The sequence below is a fragment of the Nicotiana tomentosiformis genome, chromosome 9 (assembly GCF_000390325.3).
Source record: "Nicotiana tomentosiformis chromosome 9, ASM39032v3, whole genome shotgun sequence".
In the NCBI taxonomy this organism is placed as follows: Eukaryota; Viridiplantae; Streptophyta; class Magnoliopsida; order Solanales; family Solanaceae; genus Nicotiana; species Nicotiana tomentosiformis.
Genome location: NC_090820.1, coordinates 81,205,388 through 81,228,040, shown reverse-complemented (window position 1 = coordinate 81,228,040; position 22,653 = coordinate 81,205,388). Strand labels below are relative to the sequence as shown.

The 22,653-nt window shown below is 39.8% G+C and overlaps 2 protein-coding genes across 2 annotated transcripts; both read left to right on the top strand.

The window, feature by feature from the left end:
- Positions 1-246: 246 nt before the first annotated feature.
- Positions 247-1,611, top strand: LOC104100741 (fatty acid elongase 3-like). Its single transcript, XM_009608052.4, has one exon. The coding sequence runs from the start codon at positions 546-548 to the stop codon at positions 1,416-1,418; it is 873 nt and encodes a 290-aa protein (XP_009606347.1). The 5' UTR covers positions 247-545; the 3' UTR covers positions 1,419-1,611.
- An 11,148-nt stretch (positions 1,612-12,759) lies between these two features.
- LOC138899081 (uncharacterized) lies at positions 12,760-13,875 on the top strand. The gene is made up of 2 exons (XM_070185197.1): positions 12,760-13,340; positions 13,563-13,875. Exons 1-2 carry the CDS (start codon positions 12,760-12,762, stop codon positions 13,873-13,875), a joined length of 894 nt encoding a protein of 297 aa, XP_070041298.1.
- The last annotated feature ends 8,778 nt before the right edge of the window (positions 13,876-22,653 follow it).

Sequence of the window (22,653 nt, the reverse complement as noted above, 5' to 3'; positions counted from 1 at the left end):
TCAGTTTTGACCACTTTTTTAATATTTCAAAATAAAAAATAAAAAAAATCCTCCCTTACAAAATTGTAATATTTTTTCAAATAAAATGCAGGTCAGTTATAATTTTAATTTTTAAATATTATTTTTTAATTTAACTTAAAATATTATTTTTCTTTTAAAGTTACAATATTTATATCCAAACGCACACTAACTATTTTCAAATATTAAAGTTCAGTTCCAATTTCCTCATCCCGACCGCCCTACCAATTAAAAAAAGAAAAGATATTAAAACTTTTCTATAGAAAAAAAATCTTCCTCCTCTTCATTCCTATTTTTTGTCCCTTAGTCTCGAAGATATTCATATAAATAAGGATCAGAGGTGAAGAAACCAGTGGTGTCATTCACCTTCCTCCCAATTTTGACCCCATACTGAAGTTCGCCGGCTCAAGCTCCGGCACCATCACGTTTCCGGCAGAGAAAAACATCTTTTTGTTGAAAAAGATCTCCTTGTTTGGAATTTTGATCAACAAATTCTCAATTTTCTCTCTGCCTGAAACAAAACAACGATGATTCAAACCCTATGTTATTACCTATCTGAACACCCATTAATCGTCGGATTCCGTTGGAAGCACAGCCAATCATGGGGCAACACGTGGGTCTTCCTTTTCACCTCCATAGCCGCATACGTCATCTTCTCCGTTTTCCTCCACCTCTTCCTCCTCCTCCTCTTCCGCCACCGTCGTCCGCTCCCTCTCGGTCCAATCCCCGCCGTCCACTCCCTCTCCATGGCCTTAATCTCATTCACCATCTTCGCCGGAATCCTCCTCTCCGCCGCCGCAGAAATCCGTGACACCCGTTGGTTCTGGCGCCGTTACAAAACGACCCCGTTTCAATGGCTCCTCTGTTTCCCACTCGGTACCCGTCCTTCGGGTCGGGTCTTCTTCTGGTCCTACATTTTTTACCTCTCTCGTTTCCTCCACACGTTCCGCACTTTCTTCACTGTCATACGACGTCGTAAACTCTCCTTTTTTCAACTGTTTAACCACTCGATCCTCATCTTCATGTCATTTTTGTGGCTAGAATTCTCACAATCTTTTCAAGTTTTAGCCATAATTTTAACAACTTCGATTTACTCGGTGGTTTACGGGTACAGATTTTGGACTGCCGTAGGTTTGCCCAGCAAATGTTTCCACTTTGTGAATCACTGTCAGATTGTGTTGTTGGGTTGCAACGTTGTTTGTCATGTTGGGGTTCTTTTGTTGCATTTCTTGAAGGGTGGGTGTAACGGAATTGGCGCGTGGGTTCTTAACTCTGTACTTAATGGTGCGATTCTCTTCTTGTTCCTTAATTTCTATGTCAAGTTGCATTTGGAGAAGAGGAAAATTGGTGTTACTAAAGGACCCGAAACTGTGGACTCTGTCAAAGACAAGGATAATTGAGGTCTGCCTTTTTTTTTTCCGTCTGCTTTTCCTATAGTTTTAACCTTTTTCTTTTTCCTTCTTTTATATACGAAATATATATATATAATATATACACTACTCCAGCCTAGTTGGTTATCCCTTGAAAATTTTGTAAATCAGATTGTAAAAATTATGTTAAGGGGCAAGAATAATGATATTCCTTTACCATTGAGTCAGTCGGTACTCGAAGTATCTCGCGTTCACGCATGGTTTGGGTAATGATCACACCCCACCCCAAGAGGGTGTGATGTAGGTCGTTTACTCTAATATAAATATGTGTGATTTTTTTCACATATATATATATATATATATATATATATATATATATATATATGTAATTGATGCTATTAGAAGTGAATAGTTCTTGTTGTTAAGACTGATGTCTTTCTTTACTTTTCTTATCTTTCAAAAGAATTTAAGTTATATATACTGGTAGCTAAATAATTGTTATACTATTAGTATTATTCATTTTGTTGTCTATCTTAATCTTTAGATAACTAATTTTATTTATTTAGAACAGTTAAAAAGTCACGAAACATAAACTCATGTCAATAAAGAGAAGCATGGTTTTACAGTAGTTTTTTGTTTCTCATGCTGCTGCTAATTGCAATGATTTGAAGCTTTAAAGAAAAAGAAAATGTATGTTTGATGATGGTGTACTTGCTGTAAAAATAAAAGGTGAGGAGCACTATGAATTTTGCCAATGGACTCAATTATTTTGCGGATCATAACGTATATCTGGCTATCTGCAATGTGGTAACGTTTATGACAGAAGAAATTTAGAGCTTTTTACAAGTTAGAATTAGCAGCCAATGATGAAAATTATGCCGAATCATGACAAAAAGGAAAGACTTGACTTGGTCAATTTGCTATGTGGCTATTCCTTTTATTGGTGCTACTGCAAAGGACTTCCTCCGTTTCAATTTAAGTGATTTTATTTTTTACCAAAAAGAATGATCATTTTTTATATTTAAAAATAATTTTTCTTTATCCAATAATTTATAATCACACAAAATAAATATACTTCATCTTACACCATAAATTTAAAAGTTCTCTTTTTTCTTAAATTTCGCGACCGAATTTACATGAGTATGATTTTTTAGGTAACATGGGCTAAGACTGTAGTTTGTACATTCTTACTTAGGATAGATTGCTGGATTTTGTTGTCGATTTATTTATTGTAAAGGATAGATTAAGGGTCTCTTCCAAATTGATTTCTTTTCCAATATTTGGCTCAAGTTACTACAAGATAAGGAATCATCTTGCCCGGTGTGATCTAATGGTGGATAAAATGACTGACAATCATTGCAAATCAATATCCAATTTTCGTTACACATAAAAAAATATTAGGTAATTTCCTCTTATCTACTTAACTTTTGTTAGATTGAGTAACTCGACAAAATAATATATATTAAAAAAATAATCGAGATGTGCGCAAATTGATCTTACTTCACTCTTTAAAAAGAAAAGGAATTATCTCATCTTCACATTAGCTTTTTTCCAGTCGAATGAGAATTTTGATTTGGCTATGTTAGTATTTTGGATGTAGAGAAACATTTTATTCTGGACTAAACCAAGATGGCATAGCCTCTGTGCGGCCAGGTAGCTTCGTAAAACCAATATATTGTTATTCTAAAGGAAGATTGATGAATGCCTGTTCCAATGCTGAATATTTAAATCCTTGTGTCGGTTTACCAATATAATGAAATGGAATGAAATTCATGATAAATTGGGGTTCTAAACTAGTAGAGACAAAAATATATATTACGTAATATTTTTTTATTGATAAGTCTTAATGGATAGAGTAACGTGATGTTTGTGCTAGAAGTTGATAGCAAAAAGGAGCATAGCTAGAGGAGTACTTATGAATAACCCAATAATTCTTTCTCAACTTATGTATGTTATATTAATTTTTTTATTAAATATATACAAATATTTAATTGTGAACACATTAACTAAAATGAACTATAAATTCTGTGATAAATTGAGACCCTATAAACTTTAAATTCTTGTTCCGCCTCTAATACAAGGACCCCTATAAATTGAAATATTCAGTAAAATAGTTGAAGTGAATACAAACAGTTATTTATTAGGAAAATGTAAGTTTCGATGCAGAATATTTAAATATGTTTGCAAAAGAAAATAGTATATTGGCAAGTGTATTTGTTTTTTTTCATGGTTACGTTAAGCTTTCTTATCATTAAGGTACAATTAGGACGGCGCGTCATTTTCTGAGTAAATTGGAGTTGTTGCTTTTGCTATTTGAGGTTAGTATTATTATTTGAAGCCGGGGAAGTTGCGTGAGATGAGAACTTAATTGCCTTTTCAACCATTTAATACTTGTGACCCGGAGTTGCTGCCTTTGCCCTTTGTAGATGTAAATTTTGAGTATTACCGTTCTAATAATTGTTTCATATTCTTTTAGTCATTCATTTTCCTTTTCTTCCTTTTTTCAAATAAAAAATTAAATTTATGATGATAAAAGATGTAAATGAGTAATCTAAAGTGGGTCAATTGGATCCTATCAGACTGGATCATTCTTTTGGAACGGAGAGATTTCAAAGTCGAAACAGTTCCCTTATTTGCTTTTATCAATTCAGGTTGGTAAAATACTGTGAACAGTCCACAAATTACGGAATAAGGAATTAACACCGAATTATAAGTAAGTTGAAATATAAAGACGATTAAAATTAGAAAGGTAATAGACAGCTGTAGAAGGAAGCGATAAAGATCATATTCGCAGGGATGTTTAAGTTTTACTCTTTCCGATTCATAATAAGTGATTTTTTTGAGGTCCAAAATAAGTGATTTTTTCAGATTTTAAGAATGAATTAATTTTTTTTTCCTACATTGCCCTTGGAGTAAATAGTGTTGGAGTATGTGTTAGGAGTGTTTATGTGAAGAGATAGTAAAGGTTAATATGGTTAATTTTATTGTTAATTAATGTTCAAAAATAAATTTCTTAATCTGTGTGAAAACAACTAAAAAATAACTTATTGTAGGAAGAGATTGAGAGTATAACGCTAATAGCGTAGCAGAAAGTTAAGAACAAGGGTAATGAAGCCAAGCTTGTTGAATAAATAATAAATGGTGTGGAAGGAAGAAAAAATGGTCCAAAGGAGTTGTTGTGAGAGAACTTTGACTTCGATGTTCTTTTTTAAGAAGACGTAGGGTCCTATATATTCATGCCCAGGCTATAAGTTGGTCTACAACATGTTCAGTCAGGTTGGTGGCACGTCAGCCGCATGACACATCTAGGTTATATGTTTAAGCCAGACCAGCTAAATTTGGCTCTCACACGTACTACTATAATATGTTTGGTTGAGGGTACTGGATCGGAGGAGGAGGGAGTGAGGCAGACTTACTTTGATGATTGATGGGTCACCAGAATCCATTAGTATCGACAAAAATTGTCTATATATATACTTGTATATGCATCAAAGAGCCCTTATATATTTTTATTATACTGCTCAAACATAAAAGCTAGTCTAATATGCTAGTTTAGCATGGAGCATAATCTTCTTTCCTATGCATGCTCACCCAAGATTGAGACCCAACAACAATATTAATGTTGCTTTTCCCCCTCTTTCTACTACGTGTCTCGTTGTGCTTAAATCCCAAGTCCGCAATCAAGAGGAAGCTATAAATCTTCATCTGATATTGATTTTTGTAACAACAAGTGAAGAAAAAGAGATATACCTCGTACCTTATATTTATCTCAAATGCGTCGAAAGTGCTAAACTTGGAGGGATTGAGAACTCCCAAATACCACATCCCTACAAAATCACAAAGAAGAAAAAAGAATACGTAAAAGAAAAATCAAACAAGGAAAATGATTGTTAGTGTTATCTTTTTCCTAGCAATATTTTCATACTTTTTCCACGGTTGAGAATCCCAGAGCATCTGAATCCCATTTCACACGCTACAACATTAACATTATGCAATCTATAGCTACAAATTCTTAGTTATGAATTTAAAAAACGTGGCTATTACCGAATATTAGCCACAAAAATTACAATTTGGTAGCTATTTTCGTAAAAGTTTTTAGCTACACAAGTTAAAATGACAAAGCTAATTTCTCATTTTTGCTATAGTTTCTAACTATCGTGGCAATAGCTGTCAAAATAGCTATAAATTTATTGCTACACTAAAGATTTGTAGCTGATTATTAGTTTTTACCACATGTTTGAAGTTGTTATAGCAACAAAGTATTTTTTGCCACCATAATTTATGTCAATTAAAATCTTGAAGCTAAATGAACATCTTTGCTTCAATTTATAAAATCCGTGGCAATAGTTAGCTCAATAGCTACAACTAATTATCATGACAAAATGATATAGCCACGAATTTAAATAGCTACAATAAGTGGTGTAGCTAATTCAAAGCTTTTACTATGAATTTAAAATCACTGTGGCAGTTGTGATTTTTTAGCCATGATACACGTGTTTGAACATAATTTTGTAGCTAAAAGTAGGGGTGTATATAGATCGGGTTGGTTCGAATTTTTCAATTACCAAACCAAATCAATGGTGTCGGATTTTTAAATTAATAAACCAAACCAAACCAATAAAGTCAGATTTTTCAATCTTGGTTTTCTCGGATTTTTTGGTTTTTTCGGGGTTTTCCCTGGTAAAGTCTTAATAGCACAAAATATGTAATTTGTGCTCCAAATATTTATTTTAGTCCTAGTAGGATATAACTATATAATGTATTTTTCAAGAAAATATAATAATAATATGAAATGAGTCATAACATTGTACTAAAATATTCAATAACATAGATAATAAAATCACACAAAGAAAATATTACTAATTAATACATAAAAATTAACATAATCTAAAAATACTACATAGGTCGTGCTAAAATAAATATAACTAATAAGTACTATTAATTATACAACTAAGCATAAAAAAAGATAAACTAGGTTATATATTTTAATTATAAATCAATGCAAAACTAAAAAAATAGATATCCAACACTATTGTCATTCCTAGTGTTGAATTGAATTTCCTTCATTAGCATTAGTATTGATTTGAACTTTATTTGATTTACTACCTTTATGAGCTATAAAATTTATTGGACCATTCAAAAATGTTAAGTCCAAACTTTAAATAATACTTTTAAAGATAAAACTGTGAACAAGTTTAAGAAATATTTATAAATTATATTACAATAAATATTTATATGCATAAAATATTTTTAAAAATTGTATAAATGTAATGTCAGGTTGATTTGGTTTCGGTTTGACTTTGTTTAGTTAAAACCAAATCAAACCAATTATGGTCGGTGTCACGACCCAGAATTTTCACGGTCGGGACCGTGATGACGCCTAACATTCCACTTGCTAGGCAAGCCGACGTTAGAGAATTATTAAGCCAATCCTTATTCAATTCAGTAAATAACAATAACTAAGCTAAAATGAAATACAGCGAGTGAGGAATAATATAAAAACTTCATTAATTACTACCACCCGGATCTGGAATCATAATTCACGAACTTCTAAAATTTACTACAAGTAAAAGTCTGAACGAAATACAACTGTTTGAACGAAAGAAACAGTAAAAAAAAAGATAGACGGGGACTTCAAGATTTGCAAACGCCAACAGATCTACCTTGAGTCTCCGATGAACCAGTCCGAGCTGCTATGCCTCTCGATCAGCTTAGACCAATACCAAAATCTGCACAGGAAGTGCAGAGTGCAGTATCAGTACAACCGACCCCATGTACTGGTAAGTGTCGAGCCTAACCTTGACGAAGTAGTGACGAGGCTATGACAAGACACCTACATAACAAACCTATGTAATTTAATAATATATGTACAAATAACAGCTAAACATGTACTATTGGAAAGGGGAACATGCTGAGGGGAATATGAGATAGAGAACTACAACATAATGGTAACGTGAACAACCAATATACTATGAACCAATAAGAACAAGTAAACACAATAAAGGAAAAATGCACGGCATCACCCTTCGTGTTTTTACTCTCAACCTCACCATAAAATCAATAGAAACGGCACGGCATCACCCTTCATGCATTAACTCTCATAACATGGCATGGCATCACCCTTCGTGCGTTAACACTCACAATATGGCACGACATCACCCTTTGTGCATTAACACTCCCCCTTACCATAATGCAATAAACAAATAACAACAGGGAGATAGAATAACAAGTACAAGCCTTACTTCAATATTTGGTTCCACAATATCAACCTAAACTTCGGAACCAATACTCAATTATCACCAGAAGATCCGCAAACATGATAAGAACGATCAATTTAACAATACTAGTATAAACATGGATAACATGAACAAAAGAAGCTATAATTGCAAGAAACCAAGCCCCACCCACATGATTTAACCCGACTACAACACATAAGTACTCGTCACCTTACATATAAGTTGTTCCCTAACATTTAAACATGTAGCAAATAGACAAACAAGTCATAGTCCCTCAAGTCAAGGTTAACCACGACACTAATCTCGCTCCAAAGACCAAACTCAAAGCTCAACCACGGCCTTTCCTTTCAAACAAGCCTTCGAACCAATAGAATCTAGTAATTTACCAACCAAACGATTCAAATTAAACCTTAGGAACTACCCACGATTGCAAAGAATTCAATTTAGGCCATTATTGAAAAAGTCAATAAAAGTTAACACCCATGTCCGCTTGGTCAAAACTCGAGGTTCGGACCAAAATCTATTTATCCATTCACCCCCGAGCCTGATTATATAACTAGTTTCGGAACTCGACCCCAAATTGAGGTCTAAATCTCTAACATTGCAAAACCCCCCCAATTCTTCCTAAATCCCTAGTTTTCTACCATAAAAGAACAAAGATTAGAGCTAGGAATTTAATGGGTAATGATAGAAATGGAAGAAAATGAGTTAAAGAGTACAAACCTATGAATTGGTATTGAGTTCTCCCTTACAAATCGCACTTAGGCCGAGCTCTAATGGAGAGTTTATGAAAAATGGGTACAATCTCGTTTTTGAAATGTTTTAAGGTCTGGGAGCCAGACCTTCTTCGCGTTCGCGACGGGCCTTCCGCATTTGCGATGTGCAGCAGCCTAAATGGCTTTCACGTTCGCGAGTCCTCATTCGCATTCGCGAAGGCTGTCCCCCCGGCCTTCGCGTTCGCGAGCCAGTGCTCGCGTTCACGTAGGAGAACGAGTGTCCCCTCCCCCAGGTCCCTCAAGCTTTGCGTTCGCGACAAGCTGGTTGCGTTCGCGAAGGGTAAGGCCCCCATTGATTCGCGGTCATGACCCATATACCGCGTTCGCGATTAAGAAAATCACCCTACCCCAGTTTACTCTTCGCGTTCGCGAGAGTACCTTCGCGAACGCGAAGAAGAAGTCACCAGATAACAGCTGAAGCACAAAAAAACAGATTTTCTAAGTTTCAAAACACCCGTAGTCTATCCGAAACTTGCCCGAATCCTCGGGGCTCCAAACCAATTATGCACACAAGTCCAAAAATCTCATACGAACTCGCTCGCGCGAACAAAACACCAAAATAATGCCTAGAACTACGAATCGGACACCAAATCAAATGAAATTTTCAATAAAACTTTAAAACTTCTATTTTCACAACTGAACGCCCGAATCACGCCAAACCAACTCTGTTTCTCACCAAATTTGACAGACAAGTCATAAATATAATAGTGGACCTGTACCGGTCTCCGGAACCAAAATACGAATCCGATATCAATAAATTCAAACATCAGTCGATTCTTAAATATCATAAATCTTTCAGACTTTCAATTTTCAATAAAAATTCATAACTCGAGCTATGAACCTCTGAATTCGATTCCGGGCATACGCCCAGGTCCCATATTTCAATACGGACCCACCGGGATCGTCAAAACACGGATCCAGATCCGTTTGCTCAAAATGTTGACCAAAGTTAACTCAAGTGATTTTCAAAATAAAATTTCATATTTTTCATAGTTTATTTTAACATAAAAGCTTTCTGGAAACACGTCCGGACTGCGTATGCAAATCGAGGGGGTAAAAATGAGGTATTTGAGGCCTCGAAATCCAGAATTAGGTTCTGAAACCTAAGATGACCTATCGGGTCATCACATTCTCTACCTCTAAAACAACCGTTCGTCCTCGAACGGACATAGAAAAGTACCTGGGCTGGTGACAAGGTGTGTATATCTACTCTGCATGTCTGACTCGGACTCCCAAGTAGCTGCCTCGATGGGCTGATGACAACTAGGGATTTTAGCCTATTATTTGCTCTTTTTTGCTTAGGTTTTGGGTAAAGAAATACTAAAAAGTAGCCCCGAAAATTAACATAATATGCTTGCTTGCAGGGTTTGATCAAAATGAGGTAAAGAAGCCAAAATAAGCTCATGAAGGAGTCAAACTTGCACAAGCCAAAGACTGAAACTGAACCGCGAACAGCGATGGAAAAGCACGACCGCGTAGGGTTCACCGCTGAGGCAGATAATATTCCGCGGTTGGCGAGATAGAGGTTCAGAGAAGCTGCAATCCAGAGAAAATACCACCGCTGACCGCGCTACAAAAGTGCAGCCATGAAACTAGTTGCGCGACCGCGAGGGAAATTACGTTAACGGCAAGAATCGAGGTTCAAAGGCCTTGAAATATTGGCTCAAACAAAGAACGCGGTTTGCGTCTACATTACGCGGCCGCGAAGTTACCAGACGCGGACGCGGTGAAAATTCCACTAGGAGCGTGATAAAAGGTTCAGAGACTTGGCAAGTGAAACCTAACTGAAGAACACGCTCCGCGAACATAATACGCGGTCGCGATTGAAGCTAACGTGGACGCGAATGTATTTACGATGTCCGCAAAACCTAGTCCAGTCCAGGCCCAGTATTGAAGAAACACGGACCGCACTTATTATTATACGGTCGCGAAAGCTCAAACGCGTACGCGGTCAGAATTACGCGTCCGCGAATCCTTCGCATGGGCATTTTTGTCCGAAAATTTTAGCTGTGTATAAATAGATCTTTTTGACATTTTTAGGTTAAGTTTTGTAGGGCAGAGCACGTGAACGACTGGTTTTTCCCCTTTTGGGAAAATTTTATATTAGATTTACCTTCAAACTTTAGATTTTGATCTTGTACTTTAATATTATGGCTTATACTTCATCTTTACCTTTGATTTCTGTTGTATTCATGAGTAGCTAGACCCCATAACTAGGGTGGTGACCCAATCCTAGTATGGGTATTTAATGGGTCTTGAATTTTAGGGCTTAATTATTTATGGTTTAGTGATATTTAGCCTAATTCATGCTAAAATTGTAGAATTAGTGGTTGCAAACACCGATTCATGCCTTTATGACTTAGGCTCTACTTGAGAAAGAGAGACTAAGTCTAGGAAAATTAGGCTAACAAGAAATTGGGGTGAACTCAAGAGATTGATAGCCCCGATTAAAGGGTTAAACCTAGAGATAGTAATACCCGACTTGAGCCAATTTTATTTGGATTGTACGAACACCCATTTGGGCTTGAGAAAGCCAAATCAGGCAAAGTCACTCAAACTACCGAGAGGTCTAGAGTGAGCACTTATGTGTGATGGTTACATCACGACCCCAATCGTATCAAGCTTGTCCTAAATTCTTGACACCCATTAGATACTCACATAGGCGAAAGTCACTACCCTAGTACCTTTTAACACTTGAAAACTTTCACCAAAAATATTGTACTTAGCTTACACTTGGCATACAATAGTATAAAAATTTGAATAGAATCAATCACAACAATGTTTGAAAGTGCAATTAGAAATAACACGTACATCTAGATTAGTTAGATTTCCGACTCCAAACTAAATTAACTCCCTATGGAAATCGATCCCAACCTCATCGGGTAAAACTGCATCGACCACTCCTTGCTACTATATAGTGGTGTCGGTTTGGCCACGATCACTTTTTGGCGCCATTGTCGGGGAGTTAGATGGTTTTGACTATCTATTTAACTATTTGTGTGTCTTGTTTTTTTTTCTTTCCTTCTGGTTTTCTAACTTTTGTGTATCTATCACTTTACGTACCAAATGGCTCATAATGATGCACCCAGACATATTCTTCCGGGGGAGGAGGTAGATGAAAATGGTGAGGATGAGGTTAATCTAAAACCTCAAGTCCAAAGAAGAGGCCTCCAGGCAAATGACAACATTCCAAACCCTCCCCCACCTCCTTCATAAGTAGCACACCGGGTGCTACCCAACGAAGGTTACGCAAGTGCAATTGTCTCGCCTCGGATTCGGGCGGGCAATTTTCAAATTACAAATGTCATGCTGACCCTATTGGAGCAAAGGGGCTTCTTCACTGGAGCTCCACATCAGAACGCATACAAGCATCTAAAGGGTTTTGTAGACACATGCTGGGGGAGCAAGTAGGCGAATGTGTCGGAGGACGCTTTGAGATTGAGACTTTTCCCATTTTCACTTAGAGGGAAAGCTTTGGACTGGCTCGAGAGGCTACCCAACCACTCCATACACTCATGGGATGAGTTGGCAGAAAAGTTTACAGCAAAGGTTTTCTCACCGAGTCATATGGCAACATTGAGGGATGAGATCTTAGCCTTTAAACAAGAACCTAATGAACCCCTACATGAAATATGGGAGCGATACCGGACAATGGTCAAGGAATGCCCAAATAATGATATGACTGAAGCAATGATTCAGCAGACATTCTATAAGGGCATCAACACGACCAACTAGTGTGTAGTGAATCAGCTAGCTGGGGAAAATTTTATGAAGATGCCTTATACCGATGCTTGTGACATACTTGATGAGATGGCTGACACATCTTCAGCTTGGTAGAGTCGGGCAAATGTTCCTCAGGGTGACCCTAATGTCATCCATCTTCACAAGGAACTTCATGATCATGGACAAGCCATAGCCAAGTTGACAACTACTATGAATTAGTTAGCAAAGGCCCAGCTTCAGCAAGTTCAAGGGACAAAGCAAGTAAATGCCATGGAAGGGGTAAATGTCATGGTCAACATGAGGAAACAACGTGGTCAACAAGTGCAAAACAACCAAGATCAATATGAGCAAAGTGGTAGTGGAGACAATCAAGACGATTCTTATGATGATCAAAGTGAGGAAGTGTTATATGCCAATAACTATCAACGTCAACGGAGCAATGCTCCAAATCAACAATGGAGATCGCAAGGGAACTATCAAAATTGGGGCAACCAAAGCTAAGGGAATTTGAACAATGGCAACAACAATAATCAAAATTGGGGAAACAACAATAACAATTGGGGAGGAAATGGAAACCAAGGGGGTTGGAATAATAATAAGCAAGGCAACCGGGGGTTGGGCGTCCAAAGGCCCCCAATGTATCAACAACCAAAAAATCCGCCTCCATATTCGTCTCAAGGGAAAATTTCTTCAAACAATGAGATGAGGCGAATAGAGAATATGTTCAAACAAATGCTGGCAAGGAATGTTGACTCTGATGCCCAAATAGCCTCCCATACTACCTCTATTCGCAACTTGGAAGTACAACTGGGTCAAATTTCTCAAGCATTGAATACTCGCCCTAAGGGGGAACTGCCAAGTGATACGGTAGTAAACCCGAACGGTGGGAACCATACATGCCATGCTATGGCGGTGACCACAAGAAACGGTAGAGGTGGAGATGTAAGTACTTCTGATCCAAAGAAGATTGTGAGTGAAGATGTTGTGTTGCAAGAAGATGATGAGGTTCAAGCCAATGATGAGAATGTGAATGATGAAGTGAGGATCGAGAGCAATGACAACATGGAGGAGACTCAAAATGATGTGAACCCGTCTAGGGAACACGTGATAGACATACCGGAAATGGTAGTGCCTAAAGCCAAGCCCCCTTTACTAAGGCCTCCTCCACCATATCCTCAAAGGCTTTCAAAGCAAAATAATGAAAACCAATTCAAGAAGTTTATTGAGATGATGAAAAATTTGTCAATCAATGTGCCCTTGGTGGAAGCTCTCGAACAAATGCCGGGATATGCCAAGTTCATGAAGGACTTGGTAACTAAGAAGAGATCTATGAATTGTGAGACCATCAAAATGAGTCATCAAGTGAGTGCTATTGTGCACTCGATGGCTCCAAAGTTTGAAGATCCCGGTGCCTTTACAATTCCATGCACCATTGGTAGAGGCGATTTTGCAAAAGCCTTGTGTGACCTGGGAGCAAGTATTAATTTGATGCCATATTCCGTGTTCAAGACACGAGGTATTGGGCAACCAGGAGCTACTTCCAGGAGATTACAAATGGTGGATAGGACAATGAAAAGGCCGCTTGGTATTATTGATGATGTTTCAGTACGGGTCGACACGTTTATTTTGCCTACTGATTTTGTGATTCTCGACTGCGAAGTTGACTATGAGGTGCCTATAATATTTGGGAGACTTTTCCTAGCAACAGGGAAGGCATTGGTGGATGTAGAAGCAGGGGAGCTCTCCTTCTGAGTGGGCGATAAAAAAGTTATATTTCACGTGTGTAAATCAATGATGCAACCAAATAGAAATGAAGTTTGCTCTTTTGTGGATCTTGTGACGGAGGTGATAGTTGATGACATGAGTGCCATGATCAATGTGGAAGACCTTTTGGAAGATGTGTTGCTAAACCATGAGGATGATGAAAAGGAAGGCTTGGTTGAATGTGAAAATGCGTTGCAAGGAATGGGATCCTACTCATATGGGCCCCGTAAACTTTCATTGGACTTGGAAAATCGGAAGACTCCACCAACAAAACCCTCAATCGAGGAGCCACCAATGTTGGAGTTGAAACCTTTGCCTTCACACCTCAGGTATGAATTCTTAGGCCCTTCTTCCACATTAACTGTTATTCTTTCTGCTTCCCTAACTAACGTGCAGGTAGACTCCACCCTTGCGGTGCTTCAAAGAAGGAAAAAGGCAATTGGATGGACTTTGGCTAACATTCGGGGTATAAGCCCAGCCTTTTGTATGCACAAAATTATACTAGAGGATGATGGCAAACCCTCCGTGGAACATCAAAGGAGGTTGAATGAGGCTATGCAAGAGGTCGTCAAGAAGGAAATTGTCAAGTGGATTGATGCAGGGGTTGTGTACCCTATTTTGGATAGCTCATGTACTTCACCGGTACAATGTGTGCCGAAGAAGGGGGGTATGACTGTGGTCACAAATGAGAAAAATGAGTTGATCCCCACTCGTACTGTCACCGGATGGAGGGTATGTATGGACTACAGAAAGCTGAACAAAGTGACCCGCAAAGACTACTTTCCATTGCCCTTTCTTGATCAAATATTGGACAGACTTGCCGGACGTGCCTACTATTTATTTTTGGATGGGTACTCAGGATACAACCAGATTCACATTGCACCGGAGGACCAAGAGAAAACTACCTTCATATGTCCGTATGGCACTTTTGCATTCTCATGGATGCCGTTTGGTTTGTGTAATGCACATGCTACCTTTCAGCGGTGTATGATGGCAATATTTACGGATATGGTGGAGGACGTCCTCGAAGTGTTCATGGATAATTTTAGTGTTGTGGGGGACTCATTTGAAGAATGCTTGGATAATCTTGACAAAGTGTTAGCCCGATGTGAAGAGACCAACCTAGTGCTTAATTGGGAAAAATGCCACTTTATGGTTGAGGAGGGCATTGTCCTCGGACATAAGATCTCAAAGGACGGTATTGAAGTGGACAAAGAAAAGATTGAAGTTATTTCAAAACTCCCTCCTCCTACTTCCATCAAGGGAGTTAGGAGCTTTCTTGGGCACGCGGGGTTCTACCGAAGGTTCATTAAGGATTTCTCAAAAGTGGTAAACCCTTTGTGCAAGCTGCTAGAAAAGGATGCAAAGTTTGTGTTCAATGAAGATTGCATGAAAGCTTTTGAGCTTCTCAAGTATAAATTGACAACCACTCCCATCATCACCGCACCCAATTGGAACTTACCATTTGAGCTCATGTGCGATGCTAGTGACGTTGCGGTAGGAGCTGTTTTGGGGAAAGTGTCAACAAGATATTTCATCTGGTCTATTATGTAAGCAAAGCGATGAATGACGCCCAAGTCAATTATACGGTGACCAAGAAAGAGTTATTAGCCATTGTCTTCGCCATGGAAAAGTCCAGGCCATATCTCATGGGTGCCAAAGTGATTATGCACACCGATCACGCGACACTCCGTTACTTGATGACCAAGAAGGACTCGAAGGCTAGGTTGATGAGATGGGTTCTTCTGCTTCAAGAGTTTGACCTTGAAATCATTGATAGAAAAGGAAGTGATAATTAAGTGGCGGACCACTTGTCCCGCTTAGAAGAGGAGGGAAGGCCCCACAATGGCCTTGAAATCAATGATTCATTCCCGGATGAACAACTCCTCTCAGTGTCTTTGAATGATATGCCTTGGTTCGCCGATGTGGCTAACTTTCTTGTGACCGGCATTGTCCCGAGTGAGCTCTCTTCTAACCAAAGGAAAAAACTCAAATGGGATAGCTTGGGTTATTATTGGGATGAGCCCTATGTTTTCAAGATTTGCAATGATGGTGTGATCCGGAGATGTGTCCCGGAAGAGGAGCAAATGAATATTCTTGATGCTTGCCATTCTCTCCCTACGGTGGTCATCATGGTGGGGCGAGAACTGCTTCAAAGGTTCTTAGATGTGGATTTTATTGGCCTACCCTATATAAAGATGCAAGTGAGCTTGTTAAGAGGTGTGATGAATGCCAAAGAGCTGGCGGAATTTACAAGAAGGATGAAATGCCTCTCACCACTATTCTTGAGATCGATATTTTCGACGTATGGGGGATAAACTTCATGGGGCCATTTGTGAGTTCCTGTGGTAACACTTATATTCTGGTTGCTATTGATTATGTTTCCAAGTGGGTTGAAGTTGTAGCTTTGCCCAATAATGAGGCACAGAGTGTGGTGGCGTTCCTAAAGAAAAATATCTTCACACGGTTTGGCACCCCTCGGGCAATCATCAGTGATGAGGGTTCTCATTTCTGCAATAAGGCTTTCGACACTTTGCTTTCCAAGTATGGTGTAAATCACAAGGTGTCAACCCCTTATTATCCCCAGGCTAGTGGACAAGTTGAGGTCTCCAACAGGGAGATAAAGAGCATATTATCAAAAACTGTCAATGCAAACCGGACGGATTGGTCAAAGAATCTTGACGATATTTTGTGGGCTTATAGAACTGCATACAAGACTCCAATTGGTATGTCTCCATACCGGTTGGTATTTGGGAAAGCATGCCATCTTTCGGTTGAGTTAGAGCACAAGGCCATGTGGGCATTCAAGAAGTTAAACCTTGAATGGGATGTAGCAGCCAACCTCCGGGTAGAGCAACTCAATGAACTTGATGAATTTCGGTTTCATGCTTATTCCATCTAGTCCTTGTATAAAGACAAGATGATGTACTTACATGACAAATATGCCTGGAAGAAATAATTCAAGGAGGGTGACTTGGTTCTTCTATTCAACTCCTGGTTACGACTGTTTCCGGGAAAGCTCAAGTCAAAATGGAGTGGCCCCTTTGAGGTGGTACACGTGACTCCGTTTGGTGCTCTTGACTTGAAAAACAAAAATGGTGAAATCTTCAGAGTTAATGGGCACCGAGTGAAGCATTACCTCGGCAAGTTTGATGACATCCATGTGGTAGCCTTGATCAATTTCCAATGATGTTGGTAACATGCGTCGTGCCGAGACGTTAAATCAGGCGCTTCTTGGGAGGCAATCCATGTGTTTTTCTTTCTTCTTTGATTTCCTTCTAAGATCAGGATTTATTTTGAACTAACTGATTGTGAGCTTTGTGTAGGAATTGTTATGCAGTACAGGATTGTTGCTGGAAACATTTGCCTAGAAGTGGGGAATTACGCGGACTGCGCTCAAAATTTCGCGGTCAGTGAGAGCTTTTCGCGGGGGCATATATTGTTAGCGGACGCGGATTTGAAAAGTCCTGAATATCAACTCTCTGAATTCGTATTCACGCCCGTGTTCGTAATTTCGCGGTCCGCGTTGATATTACGCGGCTGCGCCCGTTATTCCTCTCTCAGCGAACCTGTTTCTAAAAAGGTTCTTCAAAGGTAAAAAGCGCGGACGCGGTGGAATTACGCTGACCGCGCTCAGGTGACCTCTGGGGTTGGTATAAATAGGAAGTCCTTAGGTCTTTTACACTTTTTAGAACCAACGCTCTCAGCGAAATAGGCCATTGTTCATCTTCCACTTCTTAAAATTTCAATTTCATACCTCATTAGTCAAGAAGCTATTTCCTACTACAAATCCACATCTGGTATTCTCAAATCTTTACATCAATTTCATCTTTTGATTTTCTTTTCTTTTACTTTTAATTTTTCTTTTAGGTTAGGGTTTAATACATGCCACAATCTCAAAATCATGCTTAATTGATGCTTATATATTTATGTGGTTAATTGTTTTCCATGCCTAATGGAGGATAGGGTTATTAACTATGCATGTTAATTGCATTAATATTTTTGCACTTAGTGAAAGCCCTAGGTTTCAAATGTGACAGAGCCTGTGTTGTTTGAACTTCGCGGACCGTGGTCCATTTTTACGCGGTCCGCGTTCTCTAATTTGTGAGAAGTTGAGTACAGTTGCATGTTCATGGACGCAGTGATTTTTCTGCGGTCCGCATTTGAACTTACGCGGCCGCATCCAAAAATTCGCGGTCCGCGCTCATGAGTTTAAGAGAGTTTGGAAATTGCTCCGCGGCCGCGCCCAGTTTTATGTTGTCCGCATTTGATCTTTCACGGCCGCGTCCCAAATCATGCTGTCAGCGAAAATCAATGTTCAGAGAGTTGGTAGTCTGATCCCAACTCATTCGCGGCCGCGCTCATATTTACGCGGACCGTGCTGACCTTTCAGCGGCCGCGCCTTTTTTTTTTGCTGTCAGCGAAATCCAATGTTCCGAGAGTTGGTAGTCTGATCCTAACTCTTTCGTTGACCGCGCTGACCCTTCCACGTCCGTGCCTCTTTTACCCTGTCAGTGGACCCCCGTTTTGAGAAACACTTTGATCATTTCAGCTGCTGTCCTCTGCCAATTCATTGAACCATAATACTAATGATCTTTCACTAAATGTGTGTGCAGATAATGGTGTGGTCTCGTGGTGGTCCCGACAAATCCAAAGGGAGGAAAGAATCCTTCCGCGGCCGAGGCAAAGGGAAGCAGATTGCATCCTTAGCACCTCAGAAGACTATTGGCAAAAAGGCACCACCTGTGAGACCTCAGGTTGACTCCTCGGACATTAGTGAATACCTTTCTTCCCGGGAGATTTCCGAGGGAGAATCTGAACAACAACCCAAGGTGCAATATCAATCTCTCTGTCTCATCGATCAACCCACCCCCGTCTGCTGCAACTCTGGCCTCAACAGCTGCCCCTATTGATATTGATGATGATGAAGAGGTTCCGGATGATGGGAGATGAGGTGATACACATGGGGGGGGGGGGTTGAATAGATCAAGGAAGACGACAGTGTGGCAAGATCGGTTTGTGAGTGAGAAGGCCTACCACAAATTTCGGGAATAGTGGCCATAGAGGACGCTCACCCTTGAGCGTCAATTCATGGAAATAGACCTTCTCCCTCACAACCCGAATGTGAAGAGACAAATTTGATGAAAGAGTGGGATGGAAATTCTTCACTAGAAAGTTGCCGGAAGCAAATGAGTACTTAGTCAAGGAATTTTACGCCAATGTTGCCCACATCAAAAAGGGCTCCCATGTGACTAAGGTACGAAACAAGAAGATCCGGTTCGATGGAAAAACTTTGAATACATATGCCAGGTTTGATGATGTAGACGCTGCTCTATACATACAGAAGTTGGCATTAGATAAAGCAACCCGTCCATGGTTAACAGAGGTGATAGCCATTCCAGAGGCAACACCGCCCTGGCTTACACCGGGATTCTCAATTGCCAGAAACACCCTTAGCTTTGAATAAAAAGGGTGGTGCACCTTCGTCTGCATTCGCCTTGATCCGTACCAGCATGACAGTGACATTCAACTTTCCCGAGAGATCCTCATAGTGTCCATCATGGCAGGGTACCCGATAAATGTGGGGAATCTCATGGCCCAGAACATATCCAAGGCAGCCGGGAAGGAAGAATGGTCTTACCCTTACCCCAATTTCATCACTATGTACCTAGAGGACCAGCAGGTTGAGGGGAGACACTTTGACACAAAGGTGAAGCCGAGAAGGCCCTTCTCCTAGTACAGCCTTCAGGGTCCAGACAACCCCAAGTCCAAGGGCAAAGCCACCACTTCCACTGGCCAGTCTGAAGAGCCAGGGGTAGTGGCCACTAGGTCCGTGCCTTTCACAGCCGAGGGGTCATCTGCTGTCATGCCACATCCATCCTCCGGGCCATCCATTTCTATCCCACCATTAGTGCCTTCTTCATCAGCTTACCCTCAGACTTTGGCTGGCAACAACAATTGGATGCAGGTAGCAACATCAAAGCTATCTGCCTTATCTAGTGCAGTAGCAGCTCAGGCAGTTCCAGCACAGCTCCAGATGCCTCCATCAGTGGAGGAGTCATTGAAGAGTATTCTTGAAAACCAAAAGAAGCTTCTGGAGTCTCTGGGTGCGCATGAAAAGGTAATCAAGGAGCTGGGTAAATAGGTGAGGAAAGTGAAGAAGGGTCAAGAAGAGTTGAAGAAGGAGGTGGCGAAGCTCACTTCTGCCGGTGATATTCCTCTAGATCTCCTTATGGGAGAGACTGCCCCTGCTGCACAGACAGCTCAGCCAACACAGGTACCAGAGCAGGCGGCTGATAGAGAGCCGGTAAGGAGAGTGGTGATACCCCAGAAGGAGGACTTGTAGATTGAGCTGGAGGACCCTGAGGGAGGTGATGAGTCTGGCCAGCCACAGAACCCCACTAGTGACCCCATGCAGACAGAGGCCTCATAGGGAGTTCTCTTTACTCTCTATCCCTCCCCTATTCTATTTTTGCTTTTAGCATTGAGGACAATGCTAATTTTTATTTGGGGGGTGTCCTTATTTTGATATGATGATTTTGATGACTGGTCTGTAATAACTTTGATACTATTTTTCTTTATTCTCTACTTATTGTACTTCCATTTTCGTACTTTTCACTTTTGGTATGTATATAAAATTACCATTCCATATATATATTCATCCCCATTTTTGTGTATATTTGTTTCAATCCCCTACTGTACATATTCAGTTTACTTTCCATATTTTACTTTATAACTTGTTTTGTAATTATCCTTAATAGCTTAGCTTCTTATTTCATTTAGTAGTTTCTTTTTGAATTTGTAGCTTCTTTTTACAATTTTTCGTGATCAATAAGACTTTGGTTTTTTTAATGCCATGGTTCTTTCCAAAGGTGGAATTTGTGCGAACCGGGTGGCTCTTCCCGACAATGGATGGCGCGACAACCTTCTTAAGGGATTAAGTCTGTTTTTCTTTCTGTTTTGATATATAGTAGTAATGAATAAATATTTCTCAAGAAGGCTTCACTTGGTACCAACACATTTACCTTCGACCTCATGGTTAGAGACAAGTTCGTTGAAGAGATTAGCTTTAGTTGTGACCTTTAGACTCTTGAGTTGACTAAAACTATCATCAAGTGGCTTTTGTAAGCCATCTGTGATCTTCAATCTTAGCTAAGGTTGTTGTGGGCCGTCGACTCTATTCTCTTTAACAATCCAGTAGCTTGAGAGGTGAGGTATTGCTTTGCAAGTCCAAGTCCCGTGCCAACAAGTCTAGAACTTGCCCTGAATGTTTTTCTAGGCAAAATTCCAAGTGTAGCTCGACTTGAGAAGTGATTATAAGCTCTCATTGGTTCCATGTGAATTTGAAAACTTCCATAGCCTATCACTATGATGTCCTTAGTCAACTCCTTTGAGCCTAAGCCTTTTTCATTTAATAACCACATTACAAGCCTTCATCCATTCTATAATGACCCTCTCTTGGCACCCAATCTTTCCTTAGCATTCATGATGAACAATAGTCAAAAACATAAGTTTGGGGGAGAGACGAGGAATTTCAAAGTGATGAATGATGCAAAGAACAAAAGGAATTGATGAAAAGGAAAGGCAAAGAAAATGATATAAAAAAAAAGAAAAAAGAAGTAAGTCAAAAGAAAAGCAAAGGTTGAAAGGATTCAAGAAAACAATGTTGAAAGGCTTGGAATGATGAGAAAAGGAGAAAAATGATCGTCATAGAGAAGAAAGAGTAACAAAGTGTCTATCTAGTTCCCCAAGGAAGAAGAAAATGACTCAAAGAGTCAAGAAAGCATGAGCTGAATTGAGAAAATGGAGTACTTAAGGAAAGATGATAACATCGTAGTTCATTAGGTCCAACCTAGATCCAAAAAGCCTTCATTACAGCTTGCTAAAGCCCTATAGGATTTCAAGTTGAGTGAGCTTACATTAGTGGTGATTTACATGAAGGGCAAGCCTATGGTACTTAGAGCCGGACTTGTGGCATTCTTTTGAGAGTGATGAGCGCACTTCTTTACAATCTCGGTTTTGAGTGTCGCATTCTATAAGGTGAGATGATCTCATGGAGAGTAGAGGAGAAGGAGTCTGGGGTCCACGATGACCTACGTGAGAGTGAGGTTCCTTGATAAATTGAGTCAACTCTTGATGCACTTGTGTCACATTAGACCTATGAAACTCAAAAAGTCGTAGCATAATGTTGTTGATAATGCATTTGTGTTGAGGATAATTGTTAGTTCCAATTGATGTTTGATGAAGTCATCTTAGGACAACTGAGATTTTCCTTTCTTTTTCTTACGGAGGTGGGAATTACCTTGTTTGCTTGAGGACAAGAAAAAGCTTAAGTTTGGGGGATTGAAAACTAGGGATTTTAGCCTATTATTAGCTCTCTTTTGCTTAGGTTTTGGGTAAAACAAATGCTAAAAGGTAGCCGTGAAAACTAACATAATGTTCTTGCCTGCAGGGTTTGATCAAAATGAGGCAAAGAAGCCAAAATAAGCTCATGAAGGAGTCAAACTTGCACAAGCCAAAGGCTGAAACTGAACCGCGGACCGCGATGGAAAAGCGCGGCCGCGTAGGGTTCACCGCTGAGGCGGATAATATTCTGAGGTCGGCGAGATAGAGGTTTAGAGAAGCTGCAATCCAGAGAAAATACCACCGCTGACCGCGTTACAAAAGCGTGGCCGTGAAACCAGTGGCCCAGCCGTGAGGAACATTACGCTGACGGCAAGAATAGAGGTTTAGAGGCCTTGAAATCTTGGCTCAAACAAAGAACGA